Source organism: Heterodontus francisci, chromosome 42, assembly GCF_036365525.1.
Source record: "Heterodontus francisci isolate sHetFra1 chromosome 42, sHetFra1.hap1, whole genome shotgun sequence".
Lineage (NCBI taxonomy): Eukaryota > Metazoa > Chordata > Chondrichthyes > Heterodontiformes > Heterodontidae > Heterodontus > Heterodontus francisci.
The window spans coordinates 18,420,245-18,434,197 of NC_090412.1; the positions used below are offsets into that span (position 1 = coordinate 18,420,245).

Below are 13,953 nucleotides of genomic sequence, written 5' to 3' on the forward strand. Positions count from 1 at the left end.
AAGGGGACCAGAGCTGCCACAATATTCCAGGTGTGGCCTCACCAATGCTCTATACAATTGAAGCAAGACTTCTTTGTTCCTGTGCTCAAATCATCTTGTGATAAAGGCTAACATACCGTTTGCCTTCCTCATTGCTTGATACACCTGCATGCTAGCTTTCAGTGATTTATGAACAAGGACACCTAGGTCCCTTTGGACAGCAACACTTTCCAATCTCTCACCATTTAAGAAATACTCTGCACCTCCACTCCTCCTACCACAGTGGATAACCTCACACTTATCCACATTATATTTCATCTGCCATGTTCTTGCCCACCCAGTCAGCCTGTCCAAATCCCCTTGAAACCTCTTTGCATCTTCCTCATAACTCACATTCCCACCAAGTTTTGTGTCATCTGCAAACTTGGAAATATTACAATTGGTCCCCACCTCCAAATCATTGATATAGATTGTGAATAGCTGGGGCCCCAAGCACTGATCCTTGCGGTATCCCACAGGTCACAGCCTGCCAACCCGAGCATGACCCATTTATTCCTACCTCTCTGTTTTCTGCCTGTTACCCAATCCATGCTAGTATATTACCCCCAATCCCATGCACTTTAATTTTTCTTACTAACCTCCTATGTGGGACCTCATCATAAACCTTCTGAAAGTCCAAATACACCACATCCACTGGTTCCCCCTTATCCCCCCGCTAGTAAAATCCTCAAAACACTCTAACACGTTTGTCAAACATCATTTCCCCTTCATAAAGCCTTGTTGACTCTGCCCAATCAGACCATTATTTTCTAAGTGTCCAGGTATCGCATCCTTTAGAATAGATTCTAGTATTTTCCCTACTACAGACATCAGGCTAACAGGTCTGTAGTTCCCCGTTTTCTCTCTCCCTCCTTTCTTAAACAGTGGGGTTACATTTGCAAATTTCCAATCTGCAGGCACCATTGCAGAATTTATAGAATTTTGAAAGATGATCACCAATGCATCCACTATCTCTGTAGCCATCTCTTTCAACACTCTAGGGTGAAGATCATCAGGTCCCGGGGATTGGACAACTTTCAGTCCCATTAATTTCTCCAATACTACTTTTTTACTAATCCTAATTTCTTTCAGTTCCTCATTCTCACTAGACCCTTGGATCTCAATTACTTCAGGGAGACTTCTTGTATCTTCCTCCGTGAAGACAGGCACAAAGTAATTATTTAGCTTCTCTGCCATTTCTCTAGTTTCCATTATAAATTTTCCTGTTTCTGCCGATAATGGATCCCCATTTTTCTTTGCCAGTTTTTTTTCCTTTTTACATAGCTAAGTTTCTGAAGTGTCTCAGCTGCCTTTTCGTCATTTTCTGTGTTGCAAAAAAACTTATATTTATCAGTTGACTCTGGGCAATGCCATTACTAGTGAACTAGTGAACTGATTGATGTTTTGATAAATCGGCTGGGATTTTCTTGGAAGGGACGGAAGCCCTGATGTTGGGACCAAATGTGGGTCCATATGGACAGTCAGCGGGACTGCATCGGCAATCTTCCCAGAGGCGGCCTCTTAATCGGCCACCAACGGACCCACCGTCTAATTAAAGATGGCGGGCGAGCTGCTAATGCTGCCGGCCCAATCAGAGGGAGCCTCAGAAACGTCACCGGGAGAGGTGGGTGCTGCTGGGGCAGGCTGGAGAGTATGAGGTCACCTCAACATGAAGGCACCCTCGAGAAGGGAAGTTGAATTTTAAAAGTTAGGGGGCAGAGGGTGGTAGGCCCCACAAAATGGAAGAGAAACCCTTCCGGATGCAACTTTGGCGGCTGTACGGATGGCCTTTCCTGACCGGAGCCTCCTCTTCAGGGCAGGGAACCTCCAGCTCCAACTGCCCCCCACCCTGTCTCAGCCCTGGAAGCTGCTGGGGGGGCGGCCTCCATGCAGCTAGTGGCCTCCCCACGTGGCAGGGGCTGCTCTACTGTTGGCAAAATGTCAGTGACCTGGAAAGCTGGCCTTTAATTGGGCCTTTAATTAATCAAAGTGGCTGCCTGCCTCTGTTGGGATCTTCTCCAGCGTTAGAAACTTCCCCAGCGGTGGAACTGCATTGAGGAGCCGACCCAAAGTTTGTCCCTGGCATTTTACCGGCCCACCCGCCTCACAGCCCATCACCCCATGGCCCCTAAAATCCCAGACATTGTCTTCAGAACCACATGGAATTTAGTATATCTAGCAACGAAAACTGTCTTTAACCATTTATAGAATGATACAGTACAGAAGGAGGCCATTCGGCCCATGATGCCTCTGCCCACTCTTTGAAAGAGCTATCTAATTAGTCCCATTCCCTTGCTCTTTGGCCATAGTCCAGCAATTTTTTTTCCTTTTCAAGCATTTATCCAATTCCCTTTTCAGTTCTTTTATTTATTTATTTTTTATTTAAAGATACAGCACTGAAACAGGTCCTTCGGCCTACCGAGTCTGTGCCGACCATCAACCACCCATTTATACTAATCCCACATTATTCCCACATTCCTACCACATCCCCACCTTCCCTCAATTCCCCTACCACCTACCTACACTAGGGGCAATTTACAATGGCCAATTTACCTATCAACCTGCAAGTCTTTGGCTGTGGGAGGAAATCGGAGCACCCGACGAAAACCCACGCGGTCACAAGGAGAACTTGCAAACTCCGCACAGGCAGTACCCAGAATCGAACCCGGGTCGCTGGAGCTGTGAGGCTGCAGTGCTAGCCACTGCACCACTGTGCTGCCTATTATTATTGAATCTACTTCCACCATCCGTCCAGGTAGTGCATAACAACTGGATGCGCAAATTTGTTTCTTCTCAGTTCACCTCTGGTTCGTTCAACAATTAGCATAAAGCTGTCCCCTTTGTATAAAACAGCTCAGCTCGCAACTGAATCAAACCTTCACTGAAGAGTAGAAAATACTGTGGGCAATGTGGTCTTATGCATGCTTGAGTATTTATTTTAAATAGATTACTGCCTTGTTAAAATAACAGAAAAATTAGTTTGGTATGAATGCTTTGAACAATCATGCATCAACACTAATATCCACCTTATAGGTACTTATATTATCCAATATGTCAGCAACATTGCTTTCAGAATGTTCGTGGATCATTGCATCCTTTTTAGTTGCCATATATATTACCGACATGCTTTGCTTAAACACATATCTGAGAGAACATGTTCAAACCAGCTGCTTTAGTGATTACAGAACAGCAGAGGGGGAATGATTCACCTCCATAACTGGCACCTTGTGTTGTTTCTGTGCTAATATGTTTCTACATAAGAAACACATGCACACAACAAATGACTAAACAGTGCAGCCATTCAGAAAGTAACAAGTGCAATGAAAACCAGGGTTAGGTTGAAGCAACCCATGATTAGTTCAGCCTGAACATGATTTTTTTGATCTTTCCTGAAGCAACAAAGCCACAAAGGGAATTTTTCCTGTATCCAATTACAAACACATAATCAGGCGCTCTCCATATGAGCACCCTTGATCCTGAAGGAATCTGTGCAAGGAACTTGTGAGCTTGTCCCTTCAATGTTGTGTGTGACAAAGTTTCTTTCCAACGTGGTGGTAAATGGCTGAGATGTTAGCCTGGATTTTGCAGTTGTAATGATGGTGAAATGGTCAATGTTTGCCGTCATTATCCTCTGAAACTGACAGCAACTTCTGCTGTCTGCACATGAGCACTTAAAAACAGGAATCCAGAAGTTGCTGTCAGTGATTCCCTGCCCCTCCACAGGGTGCGCTGAAGACCCAGCAGAAGGTAACCTTTAGAAATCACTGAACTGACAAGAACTCTGGTTTTTCCACTATGATATCGCTGTTAACCCCCCATCCCGAAAATGTTAGACATTGTTAAATGAGGTGTAACTGGGTTTTTAACAATTTAACAGCATTAAGAGCTATGGAACCAAGGCAGCTAGATGGAGTTACGATACAGATCAGCCATGATCTAACTGAATGGTGGAAGAGGCTTGAACAACTAAGGGCTTACTCTGCAGTTCACTTCAAACTGATCCAAACAGAACCAACCTAAGAAACGTTGCCTTGTTCAACTGCAAATTACTTTTTTACAACGTTTTTTTGCTCCCTTGGTTGGTCTGATATGTTTTAGCCAGAAATAAAATAATTGATCAAAAATAAAATCTGGAAGACTAAATGTCTGTTTGGCAGAAAACCACTGGCCAGCTTCTGCACTGAACCAAGTGTGTCAGCCCAACATAATAGTTACTGGCTGGTGGCATCATCACAGATAAGGGGAAGTCCATTCTGCTTACACCGTGGAGATCGTCGTGGATAGCACATTTAGCGAGGTGGTCACACCGCAGGCAAATGCTGCAAAGAAGGGAAGGGAATGGGTGACCACCAGGCAGAGTAGAGGAAGGCAAAAGTGGGCGGCACAGTGGCGCAGTGGTTAGCACCGCAGCCTCACAGCTCCAGCGACCCGGGTTCAATTCTGGGTACTGCCTGTGTGGAGTTTGCAAGTTCTCCCTGTGTCTGCGTGGGTTTCCTCCGGGTGCTCCGGTTTCCTCCCACAGCCAAAAGACTTGCAGGTTGATAGGTAAATTGGCCATTATAAATTGCCCCTAGTTTTAGGTAGGTGGTAGGGGAATATAGGGACAGGTGAGGATGTGGTAGGAATATGGGATTAGTGTAGGATTAGTATAAATGGGTGGTTAATGGTCGGCACAGACTCGGTGGGCTGAAGGGCCTGTTTCAGTGCTGTATCTCTAAATCAAAAATCTAAAACAGAATTGTAGATATGTATTGTGAAATATTTCTTCTTAAAATGCATCACACACAAAATATAGGCACTCATCCCATCACTGTTTTGGGGAACCTTGCTAGGTCCATAATGGCTGCCATATTTACCTACGCAATAACAGCCATCACACTTCAAAATAATTCATGGGTTCAACATGAAAGGTGTATATTATTATTAAAACTGCCTTTATGCTTCACTTGTATTGATGTGTGATTCAGTTATATTAGCCTGAGGGTGGTGGAAGGTTTTGAAATGATCCAGAACTCACCTTGACATTGGGCAGATCAACAAGTTTTTACAAATGTTCTTACTTCAGTTCTGCGACGTGAATTTGAACATGAATCCAAAAAGCAGGAGGTGTCTAATTCCGTTCTGACTTTGTGCTGCCTTAGGTTTCCTACTTGTAAGCATTTCATTTATATTGGCTGTGATCTAAGTTCAAAGTCCTCGCAGTTGTAAAGCAGCCTCTTAAGTGGTTAAGCAATGGTTTTACAAAAAACAGCATTTAAAACAACTCCAAAATGGGATTTCTATAAACACAGGCGTACATTTAGGATACAGGGATAGAGGCTGATCAATATATTCAAGGGGTCAGGTAGCGACCTTCCCTTTTTTATCATCTTGAAGGTCTCTTCCTCTCTCCTCCATCATAAGTCATGGGCTTTTGAACCGAATAGGAGGGCAAGTTCTGACGTCTTCTTGATGCTCTCTAATGCTGACAATTTACTGTAAGCCTTCACAACTTTAAGTAATAACCTGTTTTATCCAGAGATGCAAAAGTGGGGAAAAATTAGCTACCTGTTGACGCCCTGAATAAGTAGAAAGTCTAATTCATAGGCCATTCAACTCTGAAGCCAAGGAGCACTTGACAAACTACATCCAAAGCAACTCTGTCCTGGTCACTAGAAGGTGAGCAGGAGCAGCTTGGTGGAGACACCCATACAATTTGCTTTGCCTTGTACTTCCATAGGGAAAATGGGTGAGATTGGGAACTCAGCCAAGTGGGACTAAAACCCATGTCATTTCACTCCAAAGCACTGCTTCACCATGCAGTGCATGATGACCTTTTAAATAGACCATATCCTTTCCTGGACAATTTCAGTATCAATCACTTAGCTGACTACATCTACCATAAGAAAAGAGCTGGATCACAGAACATGGAATAGACCATTCACACAATATAATTACAAACAATTATGAGCTTTATTTAACTGTGAAACAGTTTAAAAGCACAGTACAATTCCACTGAGTTATTTAAGCAAGCAAGACATATTCCTGAAGCAAGATTTCTTGTCTTCGATTATGAATTTATATTTAAAAAAATATGGAAACCAACTATTGACAGTGAATACTTCTTTATTATTTACTCCTCAAGCTTGAAGGGCTTTCTCGCAAACAGCAGCACCTGGGTACAAAATTAGTGATTCATTCAACACTGCTGCTGGAAAGGAGTTTCTTTGTGTCTCATTGTGCAACAATGAAGGGTTCTGTCCAAATTATCAAACTATCTTTCTTCTGACATGATGTGCAGCTCCAGCCTTCAATTTATTTAGCTAATATTCAAACATGATTTTCTTTCATTGGACACATGTCAGGAGTCCTTCTGAGACTGAACCAGACTATTCTCAAGCTTGGTGTCATATTAAACTTTGAGATGAGCTTCCCAGCACATGCCCGTGCCACCATGAAGACTGCCTACTTCCACCTCCGTAACATTGATCAACTCTGTCGCTACCTCATCTGCTGCTGAAACCCTCATCTATGCCTTTGGCCCCTCTAGACTTGACTATTCCAAGACACCCTGGTTGGCCTCCCACACATTACCCTCCATAAACCTGAGGTCATCCAAATCTCTGCACCAAGTCCCATCATGTCTGTGCTCACTGACCTACATTCGGGCGGCACAGTGGCGCAGTGGTTAGCACCGCAGCCTCACAGCTCCAGCGACCCGGGTTCAAATCTGGGTACTGCCTGTGTGGAGTTTGCAAGTTCTCCCTGTGTCTGCGGGGGTTTTCTCTGGGTGCTCCGGTTTCCTCCCACATGCCAAAAGACTAGCAGGTTGGTAGGTAAATTGGCCATTATAAATTGCCCCTAGTATAGGTAGGTGGTAGGGAAATATAGGGACAGGTGGGGATGTGGTAGGAATATGGGATTAGTATAAATGGGTGGTTGATGGTCGGCGCAGACTCGGTGGGCCGAAGGGCCTGTTTCAGTGCTGTATCTCTAAATAAATAAAAAAAATACATTGTTTCCTGGTTAAGCAATGACTCGATTTTAAAATTCTCATCCTTGCTTTCAAATCCCTCCATGGCCTCGCCCCTCCCTATCTATGTAATCTCTTCCACCCTACAATCCTCTGAGATATCTGTACTCATCTAATTCTGGCCTCTTAAGCATCCTTGATTTTAACCGCTCTATTGGTGGCTCTGCCTTCAACTGCCAAGGCTTTAAGCTCTGAAATTCCCTCCCTAAACCTCTCTGCCTCTCTACCTATCTTTCCTCCTTTAAAACGCTCCTTAAAAACTACCTCTTTGACCAAGCTCTTGGTCATCTGCCCTAATATCCCTTAATGTGGCTCAGTGACAAATTTTGCTTTGTAATGCTCCTGTGAAACATCTTGGGACTTTTTTTATTGCATTAAAGGTGCTATTTAAATACAATCTGTTGTTGATTATCTTTTTCAGTTAAGAATCTCAATATTTTCTTTCCACCAAAATACTCAGCCTTTCTTTGTCCACAGGGTTCTATCCAACTGCAAGGGAGTCTAGTGAATGAGTTCACAGCCAACCCTGATGAGCCTGGCAAACATCTGTTTGAGATTGTCCCAGGTAAGAACACTGAATCTGCTAGAGTTGCTTGGTTGCTGCCCCTTTCCTCCATGTCCAGTTCAGGCAAAAGCACCTTCGATTCAGTCATTGGCTATTTTGACATGCTCTGCCATTGGCTTGAACCCGATGCTAAATTCAGAACACTTTACAATGATTGAACACGCTCTCAGGTGTGATACTGTACCTATATATCATTGTATCAGAGTTAAAGAGATGTTGGCACCACAGCATGTAAGGTGTAAATCATTTTTATGATGCAGTGGGGTGCGACATGACAGACAATCTGATTAATTTCCTTATTGAATGAAGGAAAAATATTTACGGGTTTTCTTGCTGTCACAATTTACCTTATCCAATTTTTCCTCTTTTTATAATCTCTCACTGATCCATTCCTTGTCGGAGAGCAGGCAGCCAATCCACCCCTAATTCTCTTCTAACCCAACTCTACAATGTGCTACAATGCGGAGTATGAAAATATCCCTGGAATTCAGATGCCTGTTTTCCTATCAACACTGGCTTCCTCTTTCCAACCAGAAGGAGGAGGTTGCTCTGCTATGAGCCTTGGAGAGAAATCCTGTTGGTCTCTTCCATGTGCTGCACACTATTAAAAGTAAAGGAATGAGGTTTGGTGTAATCAGAGTTGATCCTGCATTCTAAACTCCCCAACATGCTTTTTACAACATGGCTGCCCTGGATTCCCAAATTATTTGCTGAACTTTCCCCAAGCTCATAGCAAATGAATTTAAAAAAGACACACAAAAGTAAATTATTTTTTCAAATCTAAGTAAGACTTTGCTCCACAATAATGTGATATAATCAACTTATTATGTAAAACAAGGGAAGAAGTACAATGGGCCTTTTGGAAAATACTATCGGAAGTCATAGAGTCATCTACAGCACAGAAGGAGGCCGTTCACCCATCGATTCCATGCTGGCTCTCCGCGGGGCAATGATGTCAGTCCCACTCCCCAACTCGATCGCTGTAGCCCTGCAAGTTTATTTCCTTCAAGTGCCCATCCAATTTCCTTTAGAAATTGTTTCCACTTCCACCACCCTCATGGACACTCGTCATTTTATTGGAGGTAGGGCTGAGGGTGGGGGAGCGGGGCAGGCAACCAGAATGTTGTCAGGAGGTAGATCTGTCACTGAAATCTTTTGCAGTGGCTCCATGCTTCCACTGTTAACCCATGACGTCCGGGTTCCCGGGGGTCTCAGAAAGCTCGGCAGGTAAATGGAAACGAGAAGGGCTGGATCCATCAGCTAAGTGACATGACAACACAGCTTGTGGGTCAGCAGATGCAGGAGTGCTTCCTCCAGGCTCAAGAAGCTGACCTGTAACTGCTGTCCCACCTCCACAATCTCCCTCCAAAAGCCCCATCTATCACCAACCCCTCCCATCACTGGTTACCCCCGCCCCTCCCCAGCCCATGTCCCCCGGAATCTTCAACTCTCCCCCAAACTCCTCCGATCTCTGACCCTTCCAACTCATCCCTGAAGGCCCCTGTGATCTTAGACACCCCTTTGATCACCTCTGAAACCTCCAACCACACTCGACCAACCCTCCCGCAATCTCTACCCTCAACTACCTGCTGCTGTTCTGTGGCCTTCTGTGGAGCATTCCCCATCCGCCAGTCAGTCAAACCTATCAATGAGGGTGGCTGACTGGGTGGGAAATCTGTTTTTAAAAAAAAAGCTCATGCAGGCCATGACATTTGAGGAAACACAGACTTCGGGTTTTCTTGACCACACTACCAATATCGATGCCTCTGAGTCGAGAAGGCTAAGAGGCCTCCATTGGGCTTCACTCAGCCCTAGTCTTTGTTCTCTCAATTGTGTCGCAGACTAATAACATAATTTTTCAGATTTTTTCACTGAAAAATTAAATCTATTGAAAATAAAGATTACAGATTCATTCAAATGTAGAAATACATCAATGTGATTTGGGTTTCTATGGAGCTCTGTATGCTTTTTGATGTTAAACATTGAATAAATGTCTCGTGTACAAGTGCATGCAAGCCAAACAAGTGATTCAAAGCTTTAGCAGAGAGAGTGATGCCTTCTCTGCCTGAGAGTACAGGTGCAAAGCACGCCTTCGAAGTTCTCACTCACCTGCCACTCTCATTCTCTAACCTCCGCTAATCCTGGCTGGTTGCTAAATGACATGTTGCACAGAAATGAGACATCTTGTCAATCAACCAACCTTGACAAGTCCTGTCCCAATCCCGTTACATTTTATTAGTTTGTTTACCCTTTTTACTCGATGTACTTGCGACTTGCGTGTGTCAGACTATTCTTGTAGGTAACCCTTATCTTATATCCTTGAGAATGTTAATATTTGCACTGCTATCTAGGTGACATTTGTACCACATCCGAAATAATGAACAAGGAACACTTTTTTTTTAAACATTCCTTTCTTCCAATATCACTTCTTTCTGGTGCCTTCACAGAATCCTCGCCGTCTTTGAAAATGGCATTGTACCATCCTACCAGGTCCTTGTTTTGGGTTTTGACTCTAAACATGTTAATCAAATAGTAGTAGAACAAGTGAATAAAAACAGGAGCACTACAAATATTTACAGCAGTTCAATAGTATGCTAGCTCCTTGTACAGTAGAAGATAAATTGCAACTTTCATGCAAAACTATGACTATAGCTACTTTTTAAAAACATAGTTGTTTAGTTACTGTTATAAGTTCCTTTCCTCACCAACTACAGAAGTTGTCTGGCTTATCGTATTCCTTTCAGAGGCTCTAGCCACACATGGTTCCAGATGAAAAGCTCTTCAATTTGAAAGAGCCAAGCAGAGAGGTCACTCCAAGACAGTAGTTCATGCCGAGGAGAATTTGGCCTAGTAAAGTCAAAAACTACCACAGGCATTATGTTAACAAATCACACAGCATGTTTGTATTTGAATTGAGAGAATTGGCCCCTCCCTCAAATGAATTAATTGATGATTCAAATTACAGTTGCAAGATGCTATTGGGTTTAGCAGAGGCATAAGAATTAGACTTATTTTTAAGCCCTTATGTACTGTAACAGGTTTGAAGACACAACCTTGGTGAATTTTGGTTGGCCTCCGGAGTAACAAACAACATTGACTATTGCTATGTGAGATAGCATAGATTCTATGACATGGCAGCCTTAGACAGCCTCCACCAATCTCCTAAAGTGATATTTTCCAATAGCATTAACTCTATCTAACTGTTGTACCAATTGTCATTATTAAGCTGTCAATATTGCTGTTATTGATTTTACTGGATAGCTATCACGGTTGTCTGTTTATTTGATTGCTGCTGTTGCTATTACTGGAGTGCGCTCTCAGCTCAAAAAGCTAACCATTATAAAAGGGGGATCCAGCCAAGCTAATTAAGCTCTTCTAGATTCATGGAATTCCTTTATTTCATATTCAAAATAATGTAATTCATTGACAGGTCTTGAAGGGGAGAGGACAAGATGTTGAATTTGCAGAGAGTGCTTTTGTACAGATCCAGCTGCTTTCATTCACTGACTATCTGACAGGACACACTTTGTTGAGTTTGGTCTTTTTCTGACCCTAATTAGGATGTAACTGTACTGGGAAGTGAAATGCTCAAAGAAGCACTTACAAAGCACTGACTCACATATAATTAATTTCAAGATTTGCTCAATAAAAGTCAGAATTGTGATTCTGTGCTGTGCTCTAACACACTATATCTACAAATTAAACCAGAATTAGCGGCATTTAGCATTCTTATGGCTGTGAGCCATGAGGGAGATTTTTCCCTGCTTGTTCTTTGTAGCTAAACTGTAACCATCTTGTTTTTAAATGGATTTATGATTAAATTCTGCATTATCCACAGGCCAGCTATGCCCAGATTTTGAGATAATGTGCAGCTATTAACTCCAGCATATCTATAGTTAGCCAAATGTGAATTGTGTGCTCCTCATTAAAGAGAATTAAACCCTGATAGGGAAATGGAAACACAAGATCGTAAGGTAGATAATAATGATTAAGGCCATTCAACCTATTTTAGCTCATTCATCCAGAAATACCCTAGTCTATTGTTTCTTAAATGATTCTCGGTTTCTCGCTTTGAACATTCAGTTAGGATGGCAAATCCATGTTATGATCACTTCTTCGTGTAATGAACTTCCCAACATCAGTCCTAAATTTGTCTTTCGCTAGTTTGAACCTGTGTTGCCTTGCCCTAAGTAATGTGTTTAAGTGGCATTGTAGATCTGGCTTTTTTATACTGTTTACTGTACTTCTACTGCCATACTGTAACAACTGCAACATGCATCCTTGTAACACTTCTTACATGCAGAAAGACATCTCAAAGCATTTTACATTTTATTTGGCAGAAGTGAAAGAGATGAAATTTGAGAGGAATCAAGTTGGTGGGGAGGAATCTGAAATCGAAAAGAAAGATTTTGAAGAGGTTCTGATCAGGGAGAGAGGTGGTAAGGCAGAGGAAACCAGATCAAGCATGTCAAAGGACAGGAGTGTAACAGCTAAATGAATAGAAGATTGAGGAGATCACTAAACTGGGCTGAGGTGATGCCATGGAGGGATTTGAAAGTGAGGATGAGTATAGAAGATAGATGGGAGATCATAATCGAGGTGGTTAAAATGTTTAAAAGATTCGATAGGATAGATACAGAGCAACTATTTCCTCTGGTGGGGGATTCAAGAATGAGGAAACATAATCTTAAAATGAAAGCAAGGCTATGTAGCAGTGAAATCAGGAAGCACTTTTTCACACAAAGGGTAGTAGAAATTTTGATTTCTCTCCCCCAGAAAGCCTTGAATGTTGGGACAATTGGAGTTGTCAAGACGGAGATCAAAATATTTTTGTTAGTTAAGGGTATCAAAGGTTATGGAGCAAAGGCAGATAAATGAAAATGAGCTATAGATTCGCCATGAACTAACTGAATAGTACAGCAGGATCGAGGGGCTGAAAGTTCCTAATGGTCCTCTGAGAATTTTGAAGTCAATTTACTGAGGCACAAGGAATCAGTGGGGCTCAGAGATGATGGAAATTGGGAATGCTGAGTAGAGAGAAGATGGACTGCACCGTTTTGAATAAATTAAACTTGTGTATAGTTTAGGTGGAGAGGCTGTCAAGGAGAATATTAGAAAAGTTAAGCCTTGAGATAAGGAGGCATCGACTAGAGTTTTGGGGCGTGGCATTGTGGAACAAGAAGGGAAAAATACTGTCTTGCTGGCAGAATGGATATGGCTGAGGAAGCTGAGGTCAGTTCAAAGCAGGATGCCAAGGTTAAACACTTCCCAAGTCACCCTGGGGTAGCAAATAGGAAGATTGACAGAGTCAAGGCTGAGGGAACGACAAGAATGGTTTTGCCAGAAGAAATGTTTGCTCAGCTAAGTATGAATGTCAGAAAGGTAGTTGAAGAGTAGAATCAATAGAGGACCAATAGACAGATAGAGCTGGGTGTCCTCATACAGATAGAAGCTGACCCCAATTCTTCCAAATGATTTCACCAAGGGGTAGCATATAAATAGTGAGGTGGATGGGACTAAGGACAGATACTTACATTCAATATATATTCAAGGCTGAGTTCGACAGATTTTAGATTTACAAGGGAGTCAAAGGTTATGGGGGGGGGACAAGCAGGAAAGTGGAGTTGAGGCCACAATCAGATCAGCCATGATCTTATTGAACAGCAGAGGGGCCAAATGGCCTACAGCTGCTCCTATTTCTTATGTTCTTACTTGGGAGTAACTACCCTTAACATCAAAACAGCATTTGACTGCATGTAGCACCAAGGCACGCGAGTAATACTGAATTCAATGGGGATTGGGGAAAATTCTCCAGTTGTTAGCACAAAGAAAGATGGTTATGGTTTTCAGAGGTTAATCATCTCAGCCCCAGGACATTGCTGTAGGAGTTCCTCAGGGTAGTGTCCTAGGCCCAATTACCTTCAGCTGCTTCACCAATGACCTTCCCTCCATCATAAGGTCAGAAGTGGGGATGTTCGCTGATGATTGCACAGTATGCAATTCCAGTCACAATTCCTCAAATGATGAAGCAGTCCGTGCTTTCATACAGCAAGCCCCGAACAACATCTAGGCTTGGGCTGATAAGTAGTAAGTAATATTCATGTTGTATATATACCAGGCAATGACCATCTATAGCAAAAGAGAGTCTAACCGCCTCCCCTTGACATTCAATGACATTGCCATTGCTGAATTCCCCCACCATCAACATCCTAGGGGTCACAACGGACCAAAATCTCAATTAAAGCAACAGCTAAAACACTGTGGCTAAAAGAGCAGGTCAGAGATTGGGTATTCTCCAGTCAGTGGCTCACCTCCTGACTCCCCAAAGCCTGTCCACCATCTACAAGGCACAAGTCAG

General features: G+C 42.8%; 1 protein-coding gene and 1 long non-coding RNA gene across 2 annotated transcripts in view; one reads left to right on the forward strand and one right to left on the reverse strand.

Annotated features, from left to right (window-relative positions):
* LOC137355492 (rho GTPase-activating protein 22-like) overlaps window positions 1–13,953 on the forward strand; it is a 330,838-nt gene that overhangs the window by 86,783 nt on the left and 230,102 nt on the right. Inside the window, exon 3 of the mRNA XM_068020688.1 lies at window positions 7,508–7,595. Within this exon, the coding sequence (XP_067876789.1) occupies window positions 7,508–7,595 (88 nt within the window). The remainder of the gene's footprint in view (window positions 1–7,507; window positions 7,596–13,953) is intronic.
* The window catches only part of LOC137355493 (uncharacterized), an 80,556-nt gene that overhangs the window by 36,185 nt on the left and 30,418 nt on the right, over window positions 1–13,953 (reverse strand). The gene's annotated exons all lie outside the window — the stretch shown is intronic.